At 35.0% G+C, this 22,183-nt stretch overlaps 2 protein-coding genes and 1 long non-coding RNA gene across 7 annotated transcripts in view; 1 reads left to right on the top strand and 2 right to left on the bottom strand.

The window, feature by feature from the left end:
* Nucleotides 1–3,157, bottom strand: part of LOC123592687 — a 71,414-nt gene extending 68,257 nt beyond the window's left edge. Inside the window, exon 1 of one of the 4 annotated variants that reach the window (XR_006709914.1) lies at nt 3,063–3,157. This is a non-coding gene — a long non-coding RNA (uncharacterized LOC123592687). Of the gene's footprint in view, nt 1–3,021 lie in introns of all 4 variants that reach the window. The other 3 variants (XR_006709915.1, XR_006709917.1, XR_006709916.1) reach the window with 3 other exon arrangements.
* Nucleotides 3,158–3,178: 21 nt separating this feature from the next.
* On the top strand, nt 3,179–21,484 carry PLK4 (polo like kinase 4). The gene is made up of 16 exons (XM_045467944.1): nt 3,179–3,506; nt 4,166–4,261; nt 5,045–5,140; nt 5,223–5,337; nt 7,917–8,937; nt 9,972–10,072; nt 12,126–12,493; nt 13,324–13,428; nt 14,225–14,327; nt 15,315–15,464; nt 16,197–16,330; nt 16,423–16,514; nt 16,663–16,810; nt 18,075–18,215; nt 20,010–20,116; nt 20,527–21,484. Exons 1-16 carry the CDS (start codon nt 3,477–3,479, stop codon nt 20,627–20,629), a joined length of 2,910 nt encoding a protein of 969 aa, XP_045323900.1. The 5' UTR covers nt 3,179–3,476; the 3' UTR covers nt 20,630–21,484.
* Nucleotides 9,922–22,183, bottom strand: part of MFSD8 (major facilitator superfamily domain containing 8) — a 163,696-nt gene continuing 151,434 nt past the window's right edge. The window contains exon 16 of one of the 2 annotated variants that reach the window (XR_006709903.1): nt 9,922–10,059. Coding sequence is in view for 1 of the 2 variants with exons in the window: in XM_045468015.1 (XP_045323971.1) it covers nt 10,024–10,059 (36 nt within the window). In the remaining variant the exon portion in view is untranslated. The remainder of the gene's footprint in view (nt 10,060–22,183) is intronic. The other variant, XM_045468015.1, reaches the window with a different exon arrangement.

The raw sequence follows: 22,183 nt of genomic DNA, 5'->3' as shown, positions 1-22,183 counted from the left end.
AAAATGCATTTGCATAGCAAAGGAAACCATCAACAAAACAAAAAGGCACTTTACTGAATGGGAGAAGATATCTGCAAATGATATATCTGATAACAGGCTAATATCCAAAATATATGAAGAACTCATACAACACACACACACACACACACACACACACACACACACACACAAATAATTCAATTAAAAATTGGCAGAGAACCTGCAGAGACATTTTTCTAAAACAGACATCCAGGGTGCCTTGGTGGTTCAGTCAGTTGAGCATCCGACTTTGGCTCAGGTCAGGTCATGATCTCACAGCTCATGAGTTCAAGCCCCATGTCAGGTCTGTGCTGACAGCTCAGAGCCTGGAGCCTGCTTTAGATTCTGTGTCTCCCTCCCTCTCTGCCCCTCCCCTGCTTGCTCTCTCTCTCTCTCAAAAATAAATATTAAAAAAAATTTTTTTGAAGACATCTAGATGGGCACAAACACATGAAAAGAGGCCAACATCATTAAACAGGGAAATGTAAATCAAAACTATAATGAGATACCACCTGCACCTGTCAGAACAGCTGGAACCAAAAAGAACAGAAATAACAAATGTTGATGAGGATGTGGAGAAATAGGAGCCCTGGCATTCTGTTGTGTGTGTTGGTGGGAATGTAAATTGTTATAGTCACTGTAGAAAACAGTATGGAGGTTCCTCAAAAAATTAAAAATAGAAATAGTACATGATCCAGTAATTCCACTATTGGGTATTCACCTAAAAAAAACAAAACACTAATATGAAAAGATATATGCACCCCTATGTCTACTGCAGCATTATTTACAATACCCAAGATATGAAAGCAACCCAGTGTCCACAGATAGATGAATGGGTAAAGAATACACACACACACACACACACACACACACACACACACACACACAGACAGGAATATTACGTAGTGATGAAAAAGGATGAGATCTTGCCATTTGCAATAACGTGGATAGACACATGAAGTATGAAGTGAAATCAGAAAAGACAAATACCATATGATTTCACTTATATGTGGCATCTAAAAAGCAAAATGAATAAACGAGCCAAAAGCAGAATCAGACATATAAATATAGAGAACTAATGGTTGCTAGAAGGGAAGAGTGTGGGGGGATGTGTAAAATGGATGAAGGGGAATGGAAGATATAGGCTTCCAATTATGGGCTGAATAAGTCACAGAATAAAAGACACAGCACAGGGAATATGTCCATAATATTATAATAGCATTGTATGGTGACAGAAAGTAGCCACACTTCTGGTGGAACACAGCATAATGTATAGAGCTGTTGAATCACTGTACACCTGATACTAAAGTAATATTGTGTGAATTATACTCAAACAAAAAATAAACAAAATTTAAAACCAAAAACTCTAGGGGCGCCTGGGTGGCTCAGTCGGTTAAGCGGCCGACTTCGGCTCAGGTCATGATCTCGCGGTCCGTGAGTTCGAGCCCCGCGACGGGCTCTGTGCTGACAGCTCAGAGCTTGGAGCCTGTTTCAGATTCTGTGTCTCCCTCTCTCTGCCCCTCCCCCGTTCATGCTCTGTCTCTCCCTGTCTCAAAAAATAAATAAACGTTAAAAAAAATTTTAAACCAAAAACTCTAAAATTTATGTGGAGAGGCAAAAAATCCAGAATAGCCAACATTGTGTGTGTATGTATATATACACATACATATGCATAACGGAATGTTATTCGGCCATAAAAAGAATGAAATCTTGCCATTTGCAATGACATGGATGGAGCTAGAGAGTAATAAGGCTAGGCCAAATAAATCAGTCATAGAAAGCTTTACATGATTTCACTCATGTGTGTAATTTTTTTTTAAGTTTATTTATTTTGAAAGAGAGAAAGAGGGAGGAGCAGAGAGAGAGATAATCCCAAGCAGGCTCTCTCCATTGCCAGCATGGAGCCTGATGTGGGGCTCAAACCCACAAACGATGAGATCATGACCTGAGCCAAAATCAAGAGTCAGATGCTTAACCAACTAAGCCACTCAGGTGCCCCTCATGTGTGAAATTTAAGAAACAAAACATATGGTCAAAGGAAAAAAAGACACACAAACCAAGAAACAGACTCTTAGCTACAAAGAACAAACCAATGATTACCAAAGGGGAAGTGTGTGTGGGGGGGGTGTTGGATAGGTGATATTGGTGATGTGGATTAAGGAGTGCACTTGTCATGATGAGAACTGGGTGATGTATGGAATTGTTGAATCACTATATTGTACATGTGAAACTAATATAACACTGTATGTTAACTATACTCGCATTAAAAGAAACAAAAAACAAGAAAAACTGCCTTTTTAAAAAAGTCAATATAATACCTGATATTAATGGAATAAAGGATTAACATCCTGCCCCCCCTCAAGAAAAAAAAAAAAAAAAACCCAGTATGGATAGTCAATTATATGAATTTCTAAAAATTCAACGGCAAAGCAAGGCTACTTGGAAGACTGGACTCTGAAACCAACCGTTCAAGCATTAGAACATATAACCTTTAAGGAAGGATTCCAGAAATGAAGGGAAAAGTTGACTTTTCTCTAAATAGTATTTTAGTTTGCAAGTAGACAAACTTAAGTAAACTTAATATATCCATTAATGTAAAAGAAAACAGTTTTCCATTTATAAACAGAAGATCTATGTTTGTGTAGTAGTTCATTATAAATCCTTAATGAATACCACAATCTTTTCATCTGCAAAAAGTGGATCATTCCAATCTTATAAAGATCTCTTTTGATCAATAGTGTGAGATCTCTTAAATGTTAAGTGGCTATACAAATGACATTATAATTCATAGCAATATGCCAAAAATAAAGAACAGAGTTCAATTTCTTAAAGCACCGCACACATTCATTGCAGTAACCGATGGAATAAACAGAAGTGTAAATGGTGTTTAAGCTAGGTAATACTTTTTTTCCTATGCTCTTCTGTCAAGTTTAAACGTTTGAACTCTTAAAATCCTTTACAGAAATGGAACTAGTTTTCCAGACCGTGAATTGAGTAGCCTACCAGCTGTAAGTCTCCTCTTTCAGTCTAGTTCGTTTACTCACAGCGAACCCGGTCTTCTGAAAGCTTGACTGCCAACATTTCCCAGTATTGCCACAAGACGCCCAAGCACTTCCGGTCCTAGGCCCTAATGAAACTTCAGCAAGCCGTGAAGCAGAGCCTGTTACGCATGCGCACCGGGCGCAGCCTCTCCACAGCGGCCGGTCTCTTTACGTCACCACCAGTCTGGCAAGGACGGCAATCGGCGGGAGTTTTTCAAAATGGGAGCGCAGAGGCGCCGCCCAGGTCTCGGAAGGTGCCCGGGAGGCCATTCGGTAGCCGTGCAGCCGTCGCCAGGAGCGGCGGCCTAGAGAGCCAAGCCTGATGGGCGCCAAGACCGGCTGGCTGCTTGGAGCGCTGCCTAGAAGGGACTGCGTGAAGGAAGCTAATCTGAGGAGCACAGGCCTGAGCCTGGAAATATGGCGACCTGCATCGGGGAGAAGATCGAGGTGAAAAGACTTGGCAATCCACCGCGGGGTGGGCGGTGGGGGAGTTGGAGTGGCGGGACTCGAGACTACTGCAGAAGGGGGACCAGACGAATCTAACGGCTGCGGGGTGGGCGCTGAGGTGCTTTGGGAGAGTCCTAACCGCCAGGCCTGCCTGTCTAGGGGCGGAGCGCCCCGCCCCTCTGGCTAGGGTGGTGGGGGTACAGGTGAGTCGCTCGCGGCCCCGCCCTTTTGTCTCCAAACACCAAGGCTTCAAGTTGGCTATCCCGCCGGGGCTGCCGCGCTAGAACAAGGCAAAGCTGCCTCCCCCTTCTCCTGGGGGATGGCGGTTACCTCCGGCGGGAGCTGCGGCGGGATTCCACCCGTGCCCTCTGCTCCCAGGGGTTGGCTGGAGATGGGAGCAAGGTGCTGAAGCTGCATTGAGGTTGAGGAAGCAGTTCATTAGGGTGCTGTATCTTGAAGCCAAGCCTAGACTTTCAGGGATCCCCGCAAGGCGTCAACATGCTTTCCACCCCAGACACCTGCTCTATTGAGGTGTAATACCTGCTTGAATTTAAATTCCTATTCCCCTCCCGATCCATTTTATCGTCTTTTTCCAGTCTCTTCTTCTCTTCTTTATTCCTGTGAGTCATCACACATGTTCTTTCATTTTAACTTTTAAGGATTTTAAAGTTGGCAGTCTGCTTGGTAAAGGATCATTTGCTGGTGTTTACAGAGCTGAGTCCGTTCACACTGGTTTGGAAGTTGCAATCAAAATGGTAAGAATATATTAATCAAATTTTCACCTCTACTTTGCAAGTAATTAGAGAGATGACTTGAGATGCCAGAAACTCCTTACCTGTGAGCCTTTTTTTTTTTTTTTTTTATGGGTAGAGAGAATTCATTGCTTAGGCAGAAGACAATAGTGCCAAGTCCAGCAATTAGTGCCAAGTCCAGCAAGGAGAACCTTGACTATGCTTAAATAAGTGTTTTATTTTCATTAATGTTCAGTAAACCTAGTATTTATTATGAAAACTTGGAGTAATTGATAGACATCAAAGAACAAATAATTTGTTTATAATAATGAGTACTACTTGTGCATAGTTCTATATTACACTGTAACAACCTAAAATATTCTTGATTGTTAGGGGGTCATTCTAATAGGAGTACACAAGCAAATTAAGAATCACTTATCTTAAAAAGCAGGGAAAGGGAAGGGAAGTTTTGTTTTAAAGCTTGTCTAGAAGAAAAAGAAGAACAGGGGAAAAATAAAGTTTGGCTAGATTTTTGTTGTTTTTGTTGTTATAGATATGATTGCTGTGCTATTAAATTCTTTCAGTTGGGAGAAGATACTAGAATGCATTGGGTAAACTTACTGAATGTTCACTGTGCCAAGTTCTTTGTTAGATGTATGGGGAAAACACACAGAGTAAATTGATCTCATAAGTAGATAAAGGACTTAACAATATTTTAAAGTATACTTTCTCTTCAAAGTTAATTTTTGAAAACTTCACATTTAGAAGTTTATTATCAACAATTTCAATGTCTCATGTTATTTTCAGATAGATAAAAAAGCCATGTACAAAGCTGGAATGGTACAGAGAGTCCAAAATGAGGTGAAAATACATTGCCAATTGAAACATCCTTCTATCTTAGAGGTAAGATACAAATTTTGTAGATGTAACCTAAGAACATTAAATTTTTATATTTTATCACTTATTGTGCCCTTTTACATTTCAGTTGTATAACTATTTTGAAGATAACAATTATGTATATCTAGTATTAGAAATGTGCCATAATGGAGAAATGAACAGGTATCTAAAGAACAGAATGAAACCATTCTCAGAAAATGAAGGTAGGTGGCTTCTTTTTCTTTTTCTTTTTTTTTTTTTTTTTTTTTTTTTTGGTATATATAAATTTTACTCTTTAAAAACTAGTTTTTGAAGAATGTGCTATTTTGTAACGCTTAATAAAACTGTTTCAATTATTACTTTGGGTTAGGAGACTTTTCATCCCCTCAAAATTAGAAAAGCTGCTAATTCCTGTAAATAATTCAAGCATTACAGAAGTAAAAGGAGAAATTCGTTATCCATCTTTCCCCAAAACCACATTTTAAATTAAATCATTGATAGCAATTTAGTATCCTTTTAAATCTAGAAATAAACTGTTTAGAATGCTATTGATGTCTATAAAGTAGTTTCTAAGTGAAACACAGATAACTGTTAAAATCATTTATTATAGAAAACGTGAAACATATAAGTTGAGAGAGTAGTATAATGAGCCCTCATGAAGTTACCACTCAGCTTCCAAAACTATCAATTCATGATCAAATGTTTCATCTGTACACTTCTTATTCCTCAATTTTCCATAGTATTTTCAAGCTAATTGTAGACATCGACATCTTTGTATGTATAAATATTTTGGTATATATCTTTAAAAGATCAGAACTTAAAAAAACAATAACAGTAACCACAGAATCATTATCACACCCAATAATTCCTTATTATCAAATGTGTAGTCAGTTTCAACTTCTCCAGTTTCTTATAAGTAACTTTTTACTGTTCAGATTAGTATCAAATAAGGTCCGTAAGTCGTCACACAAATAATTGTTTTCTAGTTATCTCACCCTGGTAACTGAGATTGCAGGTAAGCTAAAATGTGATTGTTGTTACACTTTTTGTATATTTAAGTCTATAACCCATTTGAAAACAGTTTGGACATATGTATTGAACATGCAAATGTTCATATTCTTTGATTCAAGGTAATAATATGAGTTAAAAAATATTCGTATGCATGTTAATGAGGAGTATTGCATTTTTTTAAATACTGTGTAAGAGTAAGGCCTTCTTAAATAAGACAAACTATAAAAACTATAAAGGAAAAGAATTATGAATTTGACTTAATTAAAATTAAGAACGTGTTTGATAAAAGGTTAGGTCAAATTTAAAACAAAGATAGGAGTAAATATTTGTAAACTGTATGACTGGCAAATTAATTAAAAAAAATACAAGGGATGTTGGGGTGCCTGGGTGGCTCAGTCAGTTGAGCGTCTGGCTCTTGATTTCGGCCACAGTTCGTGGGTTCGAGCCCCACATTGGGCTCTGCACATTGACCTCATGGAGACTCCTTAGGATTCTCTCTCTCTCTCTCTCTCTCTCTCTCTCTCTCTCTCCCTCCCTCCCTCCCTCTCCCCCTCCCCCTCTCTCCCTCCCCCTCCCCCTCCCCCTCTCTCCCTCCCCCTCCCTCCCTCCCTCCCTCCCCTTCCCCATCCCACCCTGCCCCAGCTCCCACAGTCTCTCAAAATAAATAAATAAACTTTTAAAAAAAAATACAAGGGCTGCCTAACAAAAAAGGATAGTCCAGTAGAAAAATGGGCAAGGGATCTAAGCAGACTTCACAGAAGAGAAAGTACAAATGGGCAATAAATAAATGTATGAAAAGATGCTCAAACTCTATAGTATAATCAAAAGAATGCCAACTAAGATAATGGAATACCATTTTTTCAATCATTGGATTGAGACTACCAATTTTTAACAAGGATGTGCATGAAAATACAACCTTTTGGAGGACAATTTGGCAAGTATTAAAATACTAATTTTTTTTTTATGTGTGGCTTGAGCACACAACCCTGAGGATAAGAGTCTCATGCTATACTGACTGAGCCACCCAGGTGCTCCTTAAAATGCTAAATTTTATCCTTCAACCCAGTGATTCTATTGCTTGAATTTAACATAGAGAACCACCCCATACATATGCACAAGAAAACAAGCATTTCCAGAATGTTTATTGCTATGTTTTTGTAATCTTGAAGTAACGGAAATTACTCATTAATAGCAATTAAATAAAATGAAGATTTATGTGTACTGATATGGAACTATTTCAAGAAATACTGTGAAGTGGGGAAAAAAGTAATGAATCTATATATTTCTATACCTTTTTACATATAACATTTATTACAGTGTATTTCTGTAAATTTATATAAAATAATATATATACACTATTAATAGCGGTTATTTTTTTGTTAGGGCTTGGGAGGACATCAGAGGAACTTTACTTTCTTTTTTTCTTTTTTACAATAAAATGTATTTATGAATTGTTCGCGCAATTATAAATATTTTCTCTTAATTGCTATGGCCTTCTGGGTACCCTAGTTACTCAAGTCTCTCCCAATTGCTAATAATATTAAACTCCTTAATGCATCAGTTAGAAAGGACAAAGATTAGCAGAAGTGCCTAGTTGTTTTAAAAGTTTAAAAATCTTAAGAAATTATCATAGTAGTATTTTGGTTTATCAAACTACTAAGCTGCAAGCTGGTGTTCTAATGTAATATTGTGGCACATGTACTTGGGTTTCTAAATACTGAATTCTAAGATTGTAAGTACTGAACCTTTCAGATTTTCTAAATTGTAAATTTTATTGTTTGCGTTCTAACAGCTCGACACTTCATGCACCAGATCATCACAGGAATGTTGTATCTCCATTCTCATGGTATATTACACCGGGATCTCACACTTTCTAACCTCTTACTTACACGTAATATGAACATCAAGATTGCTGATTTTGGGCTGGCGACTCAATTGAAAATGCCACATGAAAAGCACTATACATTATGTGGAACTCCTAATTACATTTCACCAGAAATTGCAACTCGAAGTGCACATGGACTTGAATCTGATGTTTGGTCCTTGGGCTGTATGTTTTATACGTTGCTTATTGGGAGACCACCATTTGACACCGACACAGTCAAGAACACATTAAATAAAGTAGTATTGGCAGATTATGAAATGCCAACTTTTTTGACAAGAGAGGCCAAGGACCTTATTCACCAGTTACTTCGTAGAAATCCAGCAGATCGTTTAAGTTTGTCTTCAGTATTAGACCATCCTTTTATGTCCCGAAATTCTTCAACAAAAAGTAAAGATTTAGGAACTGTAGAAGACTCCATTGACAGTGGACATGCCACAATTTCTACTGCAATTACAGCTTCTTCCAGTACCAGTATAAGTGGTAGTTTATTTGACAGAAGACGACTTTTGATTGGTCAGCCACTCCCAAATAAAATGACTATATTTCCAAAGAATAAAAATACAAGCGATTTTTCTTCTTCAGGAGATGGAAGCAGTTTTTATACTCAGTGGGGAAACCAAGAACAAGAAACCAGTAATAGTGGAAGGGGAAGAGTAATCCAGGATACAGAAGAAAGGCCACACTCTCGATACCTTCGCAGAGCCCATTCCTCTGATAGATCTGGCACTTCTAATAGTCAGTCTCGAGCAAAAACAAATACAATGGAACGATGTCACTCAGCTGAAATGCTGTCAAAATCCAAAAGATCAGGAGTAGATGAAGAAAGATACTCACCTACAAACAGCAATGTCAATGTTTTTCACTTCTTTAAGGAAAAGACATGCAATAGTTCTGGATCTTTTGAAAGACCTGATAATGATCAAGCACTGTAAGAATAATTCTATCAAAAGCATTTTTTCTATAAATGTTACATTAGCACAAATACGAAGCTGCACCTAACAAAGGGGGGTTAATTTTTGCTAACATCAGATGTTCCTGGGGTACTTCTTAACTATGATTTCTATTTCTTATTAGAGAATCAGAATGATTTTTTTTTTTAATTTTTTTAAAACATTTATTTATTTTTGAGAGAGAGACAGAGTCCAAAGCAGAGTCCAGGCTCTGAGCTGTCAGTGCAGAGCCCGACACGAGACGGGAACTCACGAACTGCAAGATCATGACCTGAGCCGCAGTCAGTCGCTTAACCGACTGAGCCACCTAGGTGCCCCCAGAATGATGATTTTTACTTGTAGTTAAGAGACTTTCAAAATGAGTGTATGTGCTCATGAATGTCTTTGTAGTATTTTAATACTTTAGAATTTTTATTTTCATTTTTCATTTTATATGAAGCAGGTCTGTAGTGCAAAGTATATTAAATGTGTCTGATTCCTAAAGTACTCTAATAGTAACTATTCATTCTTTCTTTCTCTCCCCACCCTCCACCCTCTCCCCTCCCTTTCTCCTCCCCCCACCTTTATCTCTCTCTCTCTTTCTCCCTCTCCCTCTCCCTCTCTCTCTCTGTCTCCCTCTCTCCCTCTCTCTCTCTCTCTCTCTCTCTCTCACACACACACACAGGCTGAGCCAATGATGAGTAATCATATTACTGACTGCTTCTCACATGAAGGCTAATTTTTTCAGTTACTGTAGTGTTTATTTTATCTGTTTTCTGTTCTTTGGTTTTTATGCTTAAATTACAAGAGGGCAGTAGCCATATAGAAACATTGTCACAGTATGGGCATTTTGGTCTGGAAGTTTAGCTTCTTAGAGACATTTTGGTCATGCAAATATTGGTTTCTACAGTTACCCTAAAATTTTCAGATATTCAGATCAAAAGATAACTACCTTTTTTAAATATTCTTATCTTAAAAAGTTATTACCTGATAATTTTTTATTAGTTTTTGAGAATTCTTTTTCTCTGTTTAGCTCCAATCATCTTGGTCCAGGAAAAACTCCTTTTCCATTTCCAGACCAGACATCACAGACTGAAATGGTGCAACAGTGGTTTGGGAATCTGCAAATAAAGGGTATGTTTTCTGTTTGGGGCTTCTTAAGAAAATAATATATTTTCAAAAAAAAGAAAATAATATATTTTCCATAAATTATATTACAGTAACTGTAATAACTACTTACTCATTTTAAATATTGTTCTATCAGCTACTGTCCTTAATGCTTAACAAATATTAACTTACTAAATTCTCACACACAAAATAGAAGATATTATCATTAGCCCTATCTTACACATGAGGAAATTGTGTTACACAGAGCTTAATTTGCCAAGCTACACTCCCATAAGTAGGGGAGTCAGGATTCCAACCCTGGATTCTAACCCAAAGCAGCCTGGCTCAGAAACTTTACTTTTTATCCCTATGCTCTTATAGCCTATCTATAGTAAGCACCTATCAATGCCTATAAAATAATCAAAAGATGGTTGACCTTATTTTTAAGTAGAGGCTGATATGGACATCATGGTTTACTGATGGGACCTCACGTAACGCTAAAGTACCCAACCACTACAACCTAAACAATTTTTTTTTAAGTAAGCTCTAGGCTGAACATGGGGCTTGAATTCATGAACTTGTGATCAAGAGTTACATGCTCTACTGACTGAGCCAGCCAGGCACCCCAAAACCTAAACATTTTTAAACAGCTGTCATCCAAGTCATTTTAGGTATAGAGTTTGAAAGTTAAACATTTCTTATTAATGAACATGACAGACTCACAGAAGGTGGGTTGGAAAATAATGATGAGAAAAAAGAGAATAGAAAAGAAAACATATGGGGAGGAGGAGATCATTTTTTACTAAGTATCATGTTACTTCAGATAAAGAGTATTTAATATGACTGTAATCTAAGCAGAGTTGTTATGTCACCTCAAGGGTCTTTCTTTTTTTTCTTTTTAAAAATTATATATTCTTTTCAAGAGTCTAAAAGGGAATTAATCTTTTTATGTGTACTTGATGATGATGATTCAAGTTTATGTTTTTTAAACTATAAAGTTGCCATGTATGTAATCTTGCACTTAACCTTCTGTTGTGTTTATAGGTACTTTTATTTGGTAATATGGATATATCTGAAAAGGAGAAATAAGCTTGTTTATAATCTGGTGCTGCTGCTATATTATTTGGTACAAAGTATTTTCTGTCATTGGGAGTAGGGGGAGGAAAGGCACTAAGAAGTCATTTAAGGAAAAAATTGCAATACAAATATTTAGAGGTTAGCATTTAAAAAATTGCCTTAGAATGTAGTCTAATCATTTTAAGGGATTAAAAAAAAATAATGTTCTTTTGTGAACTCTAAAATCACATAAAGTAGATATGGGTAAAATTCAACAAGAACTTTTTTTTTTTCAATGTTTATTTATTTTTGAGGAGAGAGAGACAGAGTGTGAGTGGGGGAGAGGCAGAGAGAGAGGAAGACACAGAGTCTTAAGCAGGCTCCAGGCTCTGAGCTGTCATCACAGAGCCCGACGCGGGGCTCGAACTCACAAACTGTGAGATCATGACCTGAGCCAAAGTCGGATGCCTAACCAACTGAGCTACCCAGGTGCCCCTCAACAAGAACTTTTAGATTGTGATGCAAATATGCCTGTATTATTAAATATTATTAAAGCTATTTCGTATATTGTTTTTGCTTTTACTTGCATATTTTGTAAGTAAAGATGGAATAGATGGTCCTCAGCTTAAAGAGAGTAAATTTACATATTACATAGAATGATTACCTTGGAATTCCTCTCAAATCTTTTCTTATTGGAGCATTGGCAGTTGCTTGTTTTAGAATTAGTAAGTGACCCCACGTGACTAGATTTTGCCTTGATTGAATAAATAATTTCATAATAATATATTTTCTTAGTTTTAGGAGTATAAAGGTTCAATCTGGCTTAAAATATTCTTTTAAAGTCATTCTTTTATTATGTCATATCATAAAACTGTGTATTTGTTAGAAATATGAGCATTTTTTACTAGATCTCTTTTGTACCTCAAAAAAAATTCCTGTTAAAATAATACCAGCATGACATTGTGTTGTGAAGACTCAGTTTTTTAATTATGCACTAAATTGCTTCATTCTGTGTATATTATAGCTCATTTAAGAGAAACTGCCGAGCACAACAGCATTAGCCCAAACAGAGATTTCCAGGGCCATCCAGATTTGCAGGACAGATCAAGAAATGCTTGGACTCAAACACGAGCCAAAAAGAGCCCCGATGCTTCTGATAACGTGCATTCTACAAAACAGCTGAATACCATGAAATATATGACTGCATTTCAAAGTAAACCTGAGATAATTCAACAAGAATCTATTTTTGACTCAGATCCTCTTTCTGAACAAAACAAGACTAGGGGTATGGAGCCACCATTGGGTTATCAGAAACGTACATTACGAAGCATTACATCTCCTTTGACTGCTTACAGGTTAAAACCAATTAGACAGAAAACAAAAAAGGCTGTGGTATGTCTATCATTTTTCTAAATTACTATGTGATATTTTCCTTGAGTATATGGTTTCCTGTGTCAAATATGTTTCTCTAGTCCCTGTACTTTTGATATTTACATGATAAACTCATTTAAAAGAAAAGAGACTGGGAGTTTATAGAAAAATAGCTCTTGCTTTCTTCTGGCTACTTTAAGAATGGTGAATTGATACTGATAACTTTTGAATTTTAAATTATTGATAATGAGAAATATTTAAAAATAACACTGCCTAAATACTGTGTTAAGTATTATTTTATTCGCAGCTGCAATTACTAAATTAATATTATCTTTTACTTTTGTTTCTGTATTTAGGCCAGTCTTAGAAAGGTAAAATAGAAAATACAATTTTTTTTAACATCTGAAACTAAACTATTTAAAGAAAAGGAATATGCACAAAATCAAGTTTAAATTGATGTATGAATTGGAAATAGTGATTTTTATTTTTTAATTCCATCTTTCTCTTGTTTGTACCTTGTTTTCTATTTCACCCAGTCTTGCCTTTGTTTGGCTTGCTATTGTCTTTTCAAAGTCTTTATTCTCCACCCCTACCTTCTGCTTTCATTCTGCTTACTGGTTATCATTTCACACTTAATTATGCCTTCTTACCTTTGCTCCGTATGTTTCACAGCTGTGCTCAAATACACCCCTGGTTTAGACTTGCAGAGAAGCAGCCACTTGATTTTGACTTTAAGTTTTGTTTCTGCTATGGTTAAGTACTTTTAAGTATTATATATGTCAGAGCTATTATAGTAAACAAGAGTATTGTTATTAATTTTAGCCTTTTTGTTTTTTTTTTTTTTTTTTAAGGTTAGTATACTTGATTCAGAGGAGGTATGTGTGGAGCTTCTAAAGGAACATACATCTCAAGAATATGTGAAAGAAGTTCTTCAAATATCTAGTGACGGAAACATGGTAATGTGGCTTTACTTTATTATCTTGCAACTTCAAATTATCATTTAGCATTCCAATTCATTCTACAGGGATATTGTTAAAAGTTTTAAAAATTGGTTTTCTTGGGGGACCAGGGTGGCTCAGTTGGTTAAGCATTCGACTCTTGATTTTGGCTCAGAGTTTGTGAGATGGAGCCCTGCATCTGGCTCCATGGTAACAGTGCAGAGCCTGCTGGAGATTCTCCCTCTCGCTCTCTCACAAAATAAATAAACTTTAAAAAAATCTTTTAAAAAATTCGTTTTCTTAATATGATAATATCTCTTAAATTCAAAAAGTAAAATAGTATACTAGATATATTTAATTATTGTGGTTTCAAAAATAATTATAACTTGTAGCAAAATCTGAACTTTTTTTTTTTTTTTTTAATTTTTTTTTAACGTTTACTTATTTTTGAGACAGAGAGAGACAGAGCATGAACGGGGGGAGGGTCAGAGAGAGGGAGACACAGAATCCGAAACAGGCTCCAGGATCCGAGCTGTCAGCACAGAGCCCGACGCGGGGCTCGAATTCAGGGACCGCGAGATCATGACCTGAGCCGAAGTCAGCGGCTCAACCGACTGAGCCACCCAGGCGCCCCGCAAAATCTGAACTTTAAGCTTAAGTTTGAAAAGCAAAATAATGACTTCTAGAGAATATTTAGCATTTTCAATAAAATAGTATTTTAATTTTACGTGTGAGCTCTTCAGATTTTATTAATGAAATACAGCACTTTAACTTAATGGCATATAATTAGAATTCTTAAACAATTTTTTGGCAGATCACTATTTATTATCCAAATGATGGAAGAGGTTTTCCTCTTGCTGATAGACCACCGTCCCCTACTGATAACATCAGTAGGTATAGCTTTGACAGTTTACCAGGTATGTAAATTTACCAGGGAATAAACTTAGATAATTTATATATACATAAACTCTGTATATGAGAATATCATAGATTGTAAATGTCTTGTTTCAGCCAGGCTGTAGCTCACGTTCTCATACTTTATATGTGGTGAGATGTGGTAGACCTTACTAATCCAAATCCAAATTTATTCATATTCTGTGTTGTCCCATATTTAAATAAAAACTAACTGGAATATTAGCCATATATCATACAAATATAATTTGTACACTTGTTTAGTTACTAACTTGTCTAGAATCATGTTTAAAATTCAACTTGAAATATCTAATTCTTAACTTTTAAAACCATAACTATGCTACATAAGTGATCATTTATAACTGTGGTTAACCAAATGACTCCTTGTCCAGTTTCTGGATATTATGGATGGGGGAAATTAAATATTGAATAGTAAGCTGTCATTGAGGTGACTTTAGAAACAAACAAGAAAATATATCTAATCTAACCCTATTAGAAATCCAAACAGGTAGACAAGACTGTTTAAATACTATAAGTGACTATAGTTACAGGGAATTGCAAAAACTTACTTTTGTATATTGGGACCATAAAATTCTATGCTTTACTTACATAAAGAGAACCATATCTTTTCCTGAGAGTCTGATGCTGATATCTCAGGTAGAAATTTTTTTATTTCATTTATTAAAACTTTCCTGGAATCTTATAATAAGGAGTCAATGATTCAAAGAAAGATTTCTTTTAAATCATGATACTAGTCATCAGATTTTGTTATATACTTCTGGAGAATTGTATTATACTATCTTTAGTTTTCGTTAAAATAATAGACTTACATCACTACAATACCTTATTTTGGTAATGAGGTTACTAACCTATCAACTTGAATTTTTGAGGAAGAGTAGGTATCAATTATTAAACTTTCAGTGAAATTTGTATGTCAAATCAACACTTTATTTCCTAATATTAGATAATTTTTTTTCTTTTTCTCCCCCTAGAGAAGTACTGGCGAAAATATCAGTATGCTTCCAGATTTGTACACCTTGTAAGATCTAAGTCACCCAAAATCACTTATTTTACAAAATACGCTAAATGCATTTTGATGGAGAATTCCCCTGGTGCTGATTTTGAGGTCTGGTTTTATGATGGTAAGTACCATTTAAAAATGGTAATTTTTTTCCCTTTAGTTTATAATTTAGTAGTTTTTTTTTTTAATTCAGCACCACAAATCTTTAAGATGTATAGTCATACAAATAAATTACACAGCACAGTGTATGTTAATTATGTTAACAAATTTGTATTTATATATACTTTCATAATAAACAACTTATTCTATAATATGTGTATTAGTCCTCTTTCCCTATTTAGCTCAAATTTAACAACATTCAGGTTGATAGTACAAAATTACATCAAATAAACAATATCCTATTGCTTAGTAGAACCTCAAATGAACATATACCAAATTATGAGAATTATAAATGTGGCAAAAGGATAGGATTGAACCAGAGAATATTATTTTCTAAATCTGTTCTATAAAGATGATTTAATTTTTAATCAGTAAAGCAGCTCTCTCCTTTAAGGGACACCTAGCACATACACTCACACAGTGCACATATAACTATCTTTCAATTATGTTTTTGTATGAGATTAGTAATTTTTTAAAATATAAAAGTATTGGACGTAAATCAGATATATGCAGAAAAGAAAAAATGGATGGCCTATATTTATCAAATACTTTGAGAGCCTCATTTTATTTCTGATCAGTGAGTGAATATAAATGATACCTTATCTAGGAGCTATTATGTACTGGTATGGTAATGAATATAAACAGGAATATTTAAAGAAATGATGAAAGAATGGTTTTCTTTTTATTCTTTAAGGAGCAAAGATACACAAAACCGAAGATTTAATTCAGGTGATTGAAAAGACAGGGAAATCTTATACATTAAAAGGTGAAAGTGAAATTAATAGCTTGAAAGGGGAAATAAAAATGTATATGGACCATGCAAATGAGGTATGTACATACTTGTGATGGTTTTTCATACCAATTAATAGTGATTCCAAATGAGGTGAAGTAATGACAAAAAGCACTATTTTTTTAAATAGGGCCATCATATTTGCTTAGCCCTGGAATCAATAATTTCAGAAGAGGAAAAGAAAAGTGGAAGTGCTCCATTTTTCCCAATAATCATAGGAAGGTAAATGCTTGAAAATTTTTTTAAATATGCCTAAATTGTGTAGGAAATGGTAAAAAAAATGTTTGATGTTTACATTATGAACACTTTTTAGTTTTCTGTAATTTGAAAGCTTTAAGGGAATATATTTGAACATTTCTTTCCCCTTCAGAAAACCTGGTATTACTAGTTCACCTAAGACCTTATCACCTCTTCCTTCTGTGGATCCAAACTACTTGATGAGGGAGAGAGCATCTTTGAGTAAAATGGGCATAAATAGTGCTGCTTCTCCAAAACAGGCACCAATATTTAATCCTTCTGTAAGTAAATATATGTCACTTTTATACTTTAAACTCTTCAGTGATTGCTTCATGCCCTTCATATAAAATTTAAATTCCTTATAATGGCCTTACTATCATCTGCCTACTTTTCCCTTTCCTACTTTACACTCTCTATTCTTGAGCCTCAGGAGCCTTCTTTTAGTTCTTCAAGAAAGTCAAACTTTCAGGGCCTTTTCCTATGCTATTCACTTGACTTGGAACTTTTCTCCAACTTCTTAATGGCTAATTCTTTCTCATCCTTCAGGTCTCAGCTTAGTTTTGTTTTTGTTTTTTTTTTAATGTTTATTTTTTGAGAGAGACAGAGTGTGAGCAGGGGAGGGGCAGAGAGAGAGAGAGAAACAATCTGAAGCAGGCTCCAGGCTCTGACCTGTCACCACAGAGCCCGATGCGGAACCGGAAAATCATGACCTGAGCTGAAGTCAGACACTCTACCAACTGAGCCACCTAGACACCCCCTTCAGGTCTCAGTTTAAATGTTACCTCAGTGAGGCCTAACCTGACCCCTCTAGGAAAAAGCTAAATATATTAATATATGTATAATTTTATTTTTTTTTAACGTTTATTTACTTTTTGAGAGAGAGAGAGATAGAGACAGAGTGTGAGTGGGGCGAGGGCCAGAGAGGGAGGGAGACACAGAATGTGAAGCAGGCTCCAGGCTCTGAGCTGTCAGCACAGAGCCTAATGTGGGGCTCAAACCCACAGCTATGAGATCATGACCTGAGCTGAAGTCAGACACTTAACGGACTCAGCCACCCAGGTGCCCCTCGTTTTATTTTTACTAGTAAAATATCATTTACTGCTTTAATATCCATGATAGTCTCATGGTTACATAAACTTATTAAATTTTTATTCAGTGAACTATCATGCCAATAAAGACTACAGCAATATAGAAAAAAATGCAAAATTAAATAAATTTATCTATGTATGTATACTCACACACATGTACATATATCCTATAATTGCAGTTATGAAAAATTACACCTTGGGAAAAAAAGAAAAACTTCCCACATGAAAATTGCAACTATGTGATTTTTCTTCTGCATTTTTCTAATTTTCTGTAATGTAGTTATATATTTACATTTTTTTGTTACTACTTTAAATCTGAAGCTTATTGTTTATATGTTTATATTTCAAGTTTTTAACTTTGTTATTAAAAAATTATTTTAAGCTAATGAAAATCCAGTCATCTTCTATTTTTGCTGAATTTGGCTGGGGAATAATATCTTCCTTTTAATGTTTATAGATGGTTACAAATGAAGGACATGGCCTTACAGCTGCAGCTTCTGGAACAAACATCCCTTCTAGTAGTCTAAAAGATTGTCTTCCTAAGTCAGCACAACTTTTGAAATCTGTTTTTGTGAAAAATGTTGGTTGGGCTACACAGGTGAGAAGTTCTTAGAAAAGTGAATTTTCTTAGTATGAATTTCTTTGGTTTTTATAGTGATTAGACAATTACCAAAAAATATAAATTATTACTTGCAAATTTCTCTTTGCAAATGAGTTTTTACACCTTTTTTTACATTGATTGTATTAAACATTTTGACATTTTTTATTTGTATACAGTTGGAAGAATCTAGGGTATTGTTGATAACAGATTGTTAAGGTATAGGTGATTTTGTTTTTGAAGTTTTAAAAGCAAGTGTTTTAAAGCCTGGTGTCCATTGATAGGTGGATAAAGAAGATGTATGTGTATATATACAATGGAATATTACTCAGCCATAAAAAAGAATAAAATCTTGCCATTTGTCATAGCATGGATGGGCCTAGAGGGTATTATACTAAGTGAAACATGTCGGGGGGAAAACAAATATCATATGATTTTACATGTGAAAGCTAAAAAAACAAAACAGAAACAAGCTTATAAATACAGAGAACAAGAACAAACTGATAGTTGCCAGAGGGCAAGAGGATTGGCAAACTAGGTAAAGGAGATTAAGCGTTACAAACTTCTAGTTTGTAACTTCTAGTTGTGAAACAAATAAATCACAGAAATGAAAAGTATAATATAGGGAATATAGTTGTATGGTGACAGATGGTGAGCATTGAATACTGTATAGAATTGTTGAATCACTATATTATATACCTGAAGTTCAATATAACATAACATTGAATGTCAACTATGCTTCAATTAAAAAAAAAAAAAAAAGGCAGAATAGAAGTATCATGATAGTGGCTAATTGTTAGGAATTGAGAATGATGTTCATGACATTCAAGTTTTAGAAATTGTTTGTAATCTATTACTATAGTAACTTTCATTAGGCAGAAAAGGATTTTTGCATTTAAAAATTAAGTCTACATTGACTTCCAAACTTACAGAATTATATGTAGGTATGAGCCTAAATGTGTATATTATCTGAAAGCTTGAAGGTTGGAGACTTGAGCATAGTGCATGTAATTTTTACTTGCCAATGAAGTTTAAAATTCAGCCTAAACCTTTCTGTGGGTAGGAAATAAATGAAGGGAACTCAGCATTTGGTGAGTACCTGCTATGCGGTGCCATGTTTTTCATATATATTGTCTTGTTATTCCCCAAAATAAAACCTAGTAAAGGTGGTGTTATCTCCTTTTATAGATAGTAAAATTATGGCTTATAATTGTTAACTGATTTGCATAGTCCTACTCATTAGTTGGCAGAATCTGGATGTCAACCCAGGTCTGTTTGATTCCAGTGTCCATGTCTCCTCTCTGCTGTTTGGAGTGGCACATTGTATATTAGTGACTATATCAAATATCAGTGACTAAAGGAACAAGTTGCAAAAGCTAAGTTGTAACATTCTCAGGTAGAAGAGAAATGCTGTAACCCAAGGACAGAAAATACAGAGAAATCTTACAATTTAAGAAAATGTTACTTTTGTTTCCTAAATCTCTTCTTGTTTAGAAATGCTAATGAGGTGTAGGGGGTACGGGAGAGAATGCAAAACTACTCCAACATACTAGTAGAAATAAATGGGAAAAAGGATTCATTTAGAATAACTTTAATATTATAATGCCCCAGCTATTAAAGGAATAATCTAAAAAGATATGAATATTCTCAGTGTTACTACCATCACAGCCCCAAATTTGTAGTTATCTGAGAGGGTTGCTTTTTTTTAACTATGTGAAAAACCTGTTAAACATGAGTAACTTTTAAGAACTTTAAATCTTCTATATAGTAATTTTGCATTTATTGTTTTTCTAGTTAACTAGTGGAGCTGTGTGGGTTCAGTTCAATGATGGGTCCCAGTTGGTTGTGCAAGCAGGAGTGTCTTCCATCAGTTACACATCACCAAATGGTCAAACAACTAGGTAAGTTCTTAGAATAATGGTTGACATTTAGCCCTTTGATATAATTTTTTTTCTCTATATATTGAAATAAATGATTTAATAAGGTTTTGTATGTTCTTTAGGGCCTTCAATTTAATAAAGAATCCAATTTTAAACTTGTTTTAGAAATTATATATATAGCCGGTTCCAGTTTTTTGACCTAATTTTCTTTTTATTATTTAAATACATTTGGAAAGTGGTCTCCTTTAAAAGGAAGCACATTGGATATGCTTAACTTGATTTAGGTATCTACTCAAATGATTTTGTATAGTTTTTCTGCGGTGCCTCTTCTCATTGAAGAACTATTGAAAAATATAATATGCCTTTTGGTACTTACATACAAACCAAGTAATTAAGTTATGTTTTTGTCTTTTTTTCTTTGCTTCACTTAGGTATGGAGAAAATGAAAAACTACCAGAATACATCAAACAGAAATTGCAGTGTCTTTCTTCCATCCTTTTGATGTTTTCTAATCCAAATCCTAATTTTGAATGATTAAAGCTCATTTTAGATATTTTAAGTCTAATAAATAACTTTGTTGGCTTTCAAGTAAAGTGACTTTTTTTATTTAATATAAATAAAGCCTTTCAGAAAGCCTTTCTGTAAAAGACAATTTTAATCTGTACCATAATGGATATAACCTAATGAAAAAACAAAGCAGAATAAAACTTATAAATATGAACTGGTCATAGATTAAAATAGTATGCCTGACTTTGCTTTTAGAACAAATGCCCCCAAACTTTGTGTTCGTATGTTTGTACTGAACAGTCTTTTAAAAGCAAAAATATGAATGGTGTGTGGTATATTTATGCTTTTTTTTATTGTTTTCCCTACTTCTCAGACATGTCGAGAATCATGGAAAAAACATGCTGGAGTTTTTGAATATTTGAACATGTAAATGTGTATTTATGTTATAAGTAACATATGTAAACATGTATATTTGTTTTATATTTATTTTTGTAGCACCAGTTTCTAATGAAACATTTCTGAAAATGCATTTTATAAAAAAATAATAAATACAGTAATAAGTTGCTTTATCTTTTGATTCATTTAATTAAAAACATTTTCAAGTAAATTACTAGTAAATTCATTTAAAAATTTTGTTGCCTGTTTAGGAACCAGTTAAATTTTTAGAATTAATTTTGCAAATAATAAATACATTGTTTCTCTAACTTTATCTGAAAATATCTGTATATTTTAATGACAAACATTTTAACAATGTAGAACTTAATGCAATAATTAAGATGAAGAAAAAGAATGGTAGTGGAATAGCCATTCATAATGAAATACTCAAGGTAAAATAGGACTGGAATAAAATTATGTAAACATGATAAAGGCTGTTTAACTTAATGTTTCCTACTGTTTTTTACAACCAGAAATATTTGAGCTAGTTCCATTTAGTAGATAGAAATAACTAATGTCACAATTATTCAGCATTGTTTTGGATGTTGCCTAAGGCAATGAGAAGAAAAATAATTTGCAACATGTATTGCAGAGTAAATAAGAAAAAGACAACCCAATAGAAATATGGACAAAAGATATGAGCAGATAATTCACAAAGACAGAAATCCATATAGTGAATCAAAAGTACATACAGTGGAGCAAACATGGTGGAAAAGTAGGGGAATCCTACTTCCCACGTCTCCCAAACAAAGAAGGGCTGAAGCCAAAGGACTTTGAACCCCAAGAGTCTGGGAAGAAAAGAGACTGAATCTACCAGGGAGAAAAGGGGACAAGTGAGAGACCGTAGGTGGGTGATTGCGAACTGGGGGAGATAAAACGGGCCACGTAGGCATGGAAGGGAGGGATGCCCTTTGGTGAGAGACAAAGGGAAGAGAAAGAGTGGCTGGGGAAGCCTAAAACTATCTTGACAAGAGAAAAACCTCAGACCAGGACGGAGAGGGATCCCATCTCTTAACTGCAGGTCCCATCTTCGGACTGGGGCGAGCTGCCCTGTTCACACACCTAGGGAGGAGGGGAGCCAACTCTGGGTTCAGTGGTAGATCCGGGGTGCAGTCTGCAGCAGGAGAACCCAGTCCCCTCCCCTGA

This window comes from Leopardus geoffroyi, chromosome B1 (assembly GCF_018350155.1).
Source record: "Leopardus geoffroyi isolate Oge1 chromosome B1, O.geoffroyi_Oge1_pat1.0, whole genome shotgun sequence".
NCBI classification, from domain to species: Eukaryota; Metazoa; Chordata; class Mammalia; order Carnivora; family Felidae; genus Leopardus; species Leopardus geoffroyi.
Note: the sequence above shows the minus strand (reverse complement) of the source record. Positions and strands in the feature narration are given on the sequence as shown.

What these genes read in the sequence shown, in the direction of transcription:
- PLK4 (XM_045467944.1), top strand. Translation starts at nt 3,477, where the DNA reads ATGGCGACCTGCATCGGGGAGAAGATCGAG. An exon ending in AGAAAACAAAAAAGGCTGTG is followed by an intron (nt 12,494 to 13,323) that starts GTATGTCTATCA and finishes TTTTTTTTTAAG; the next exon opens with GTTAGTATACTTGATTCAGA. An exon ending in TGAGGTCTGGTTTTATGATG is followed by an intron (nt 15,465 to 16,196) that starts GTAAGTACCATT and finishes TTATTCTTTAAG; the next exon opens with GAGCAAAGATACACAAAACC.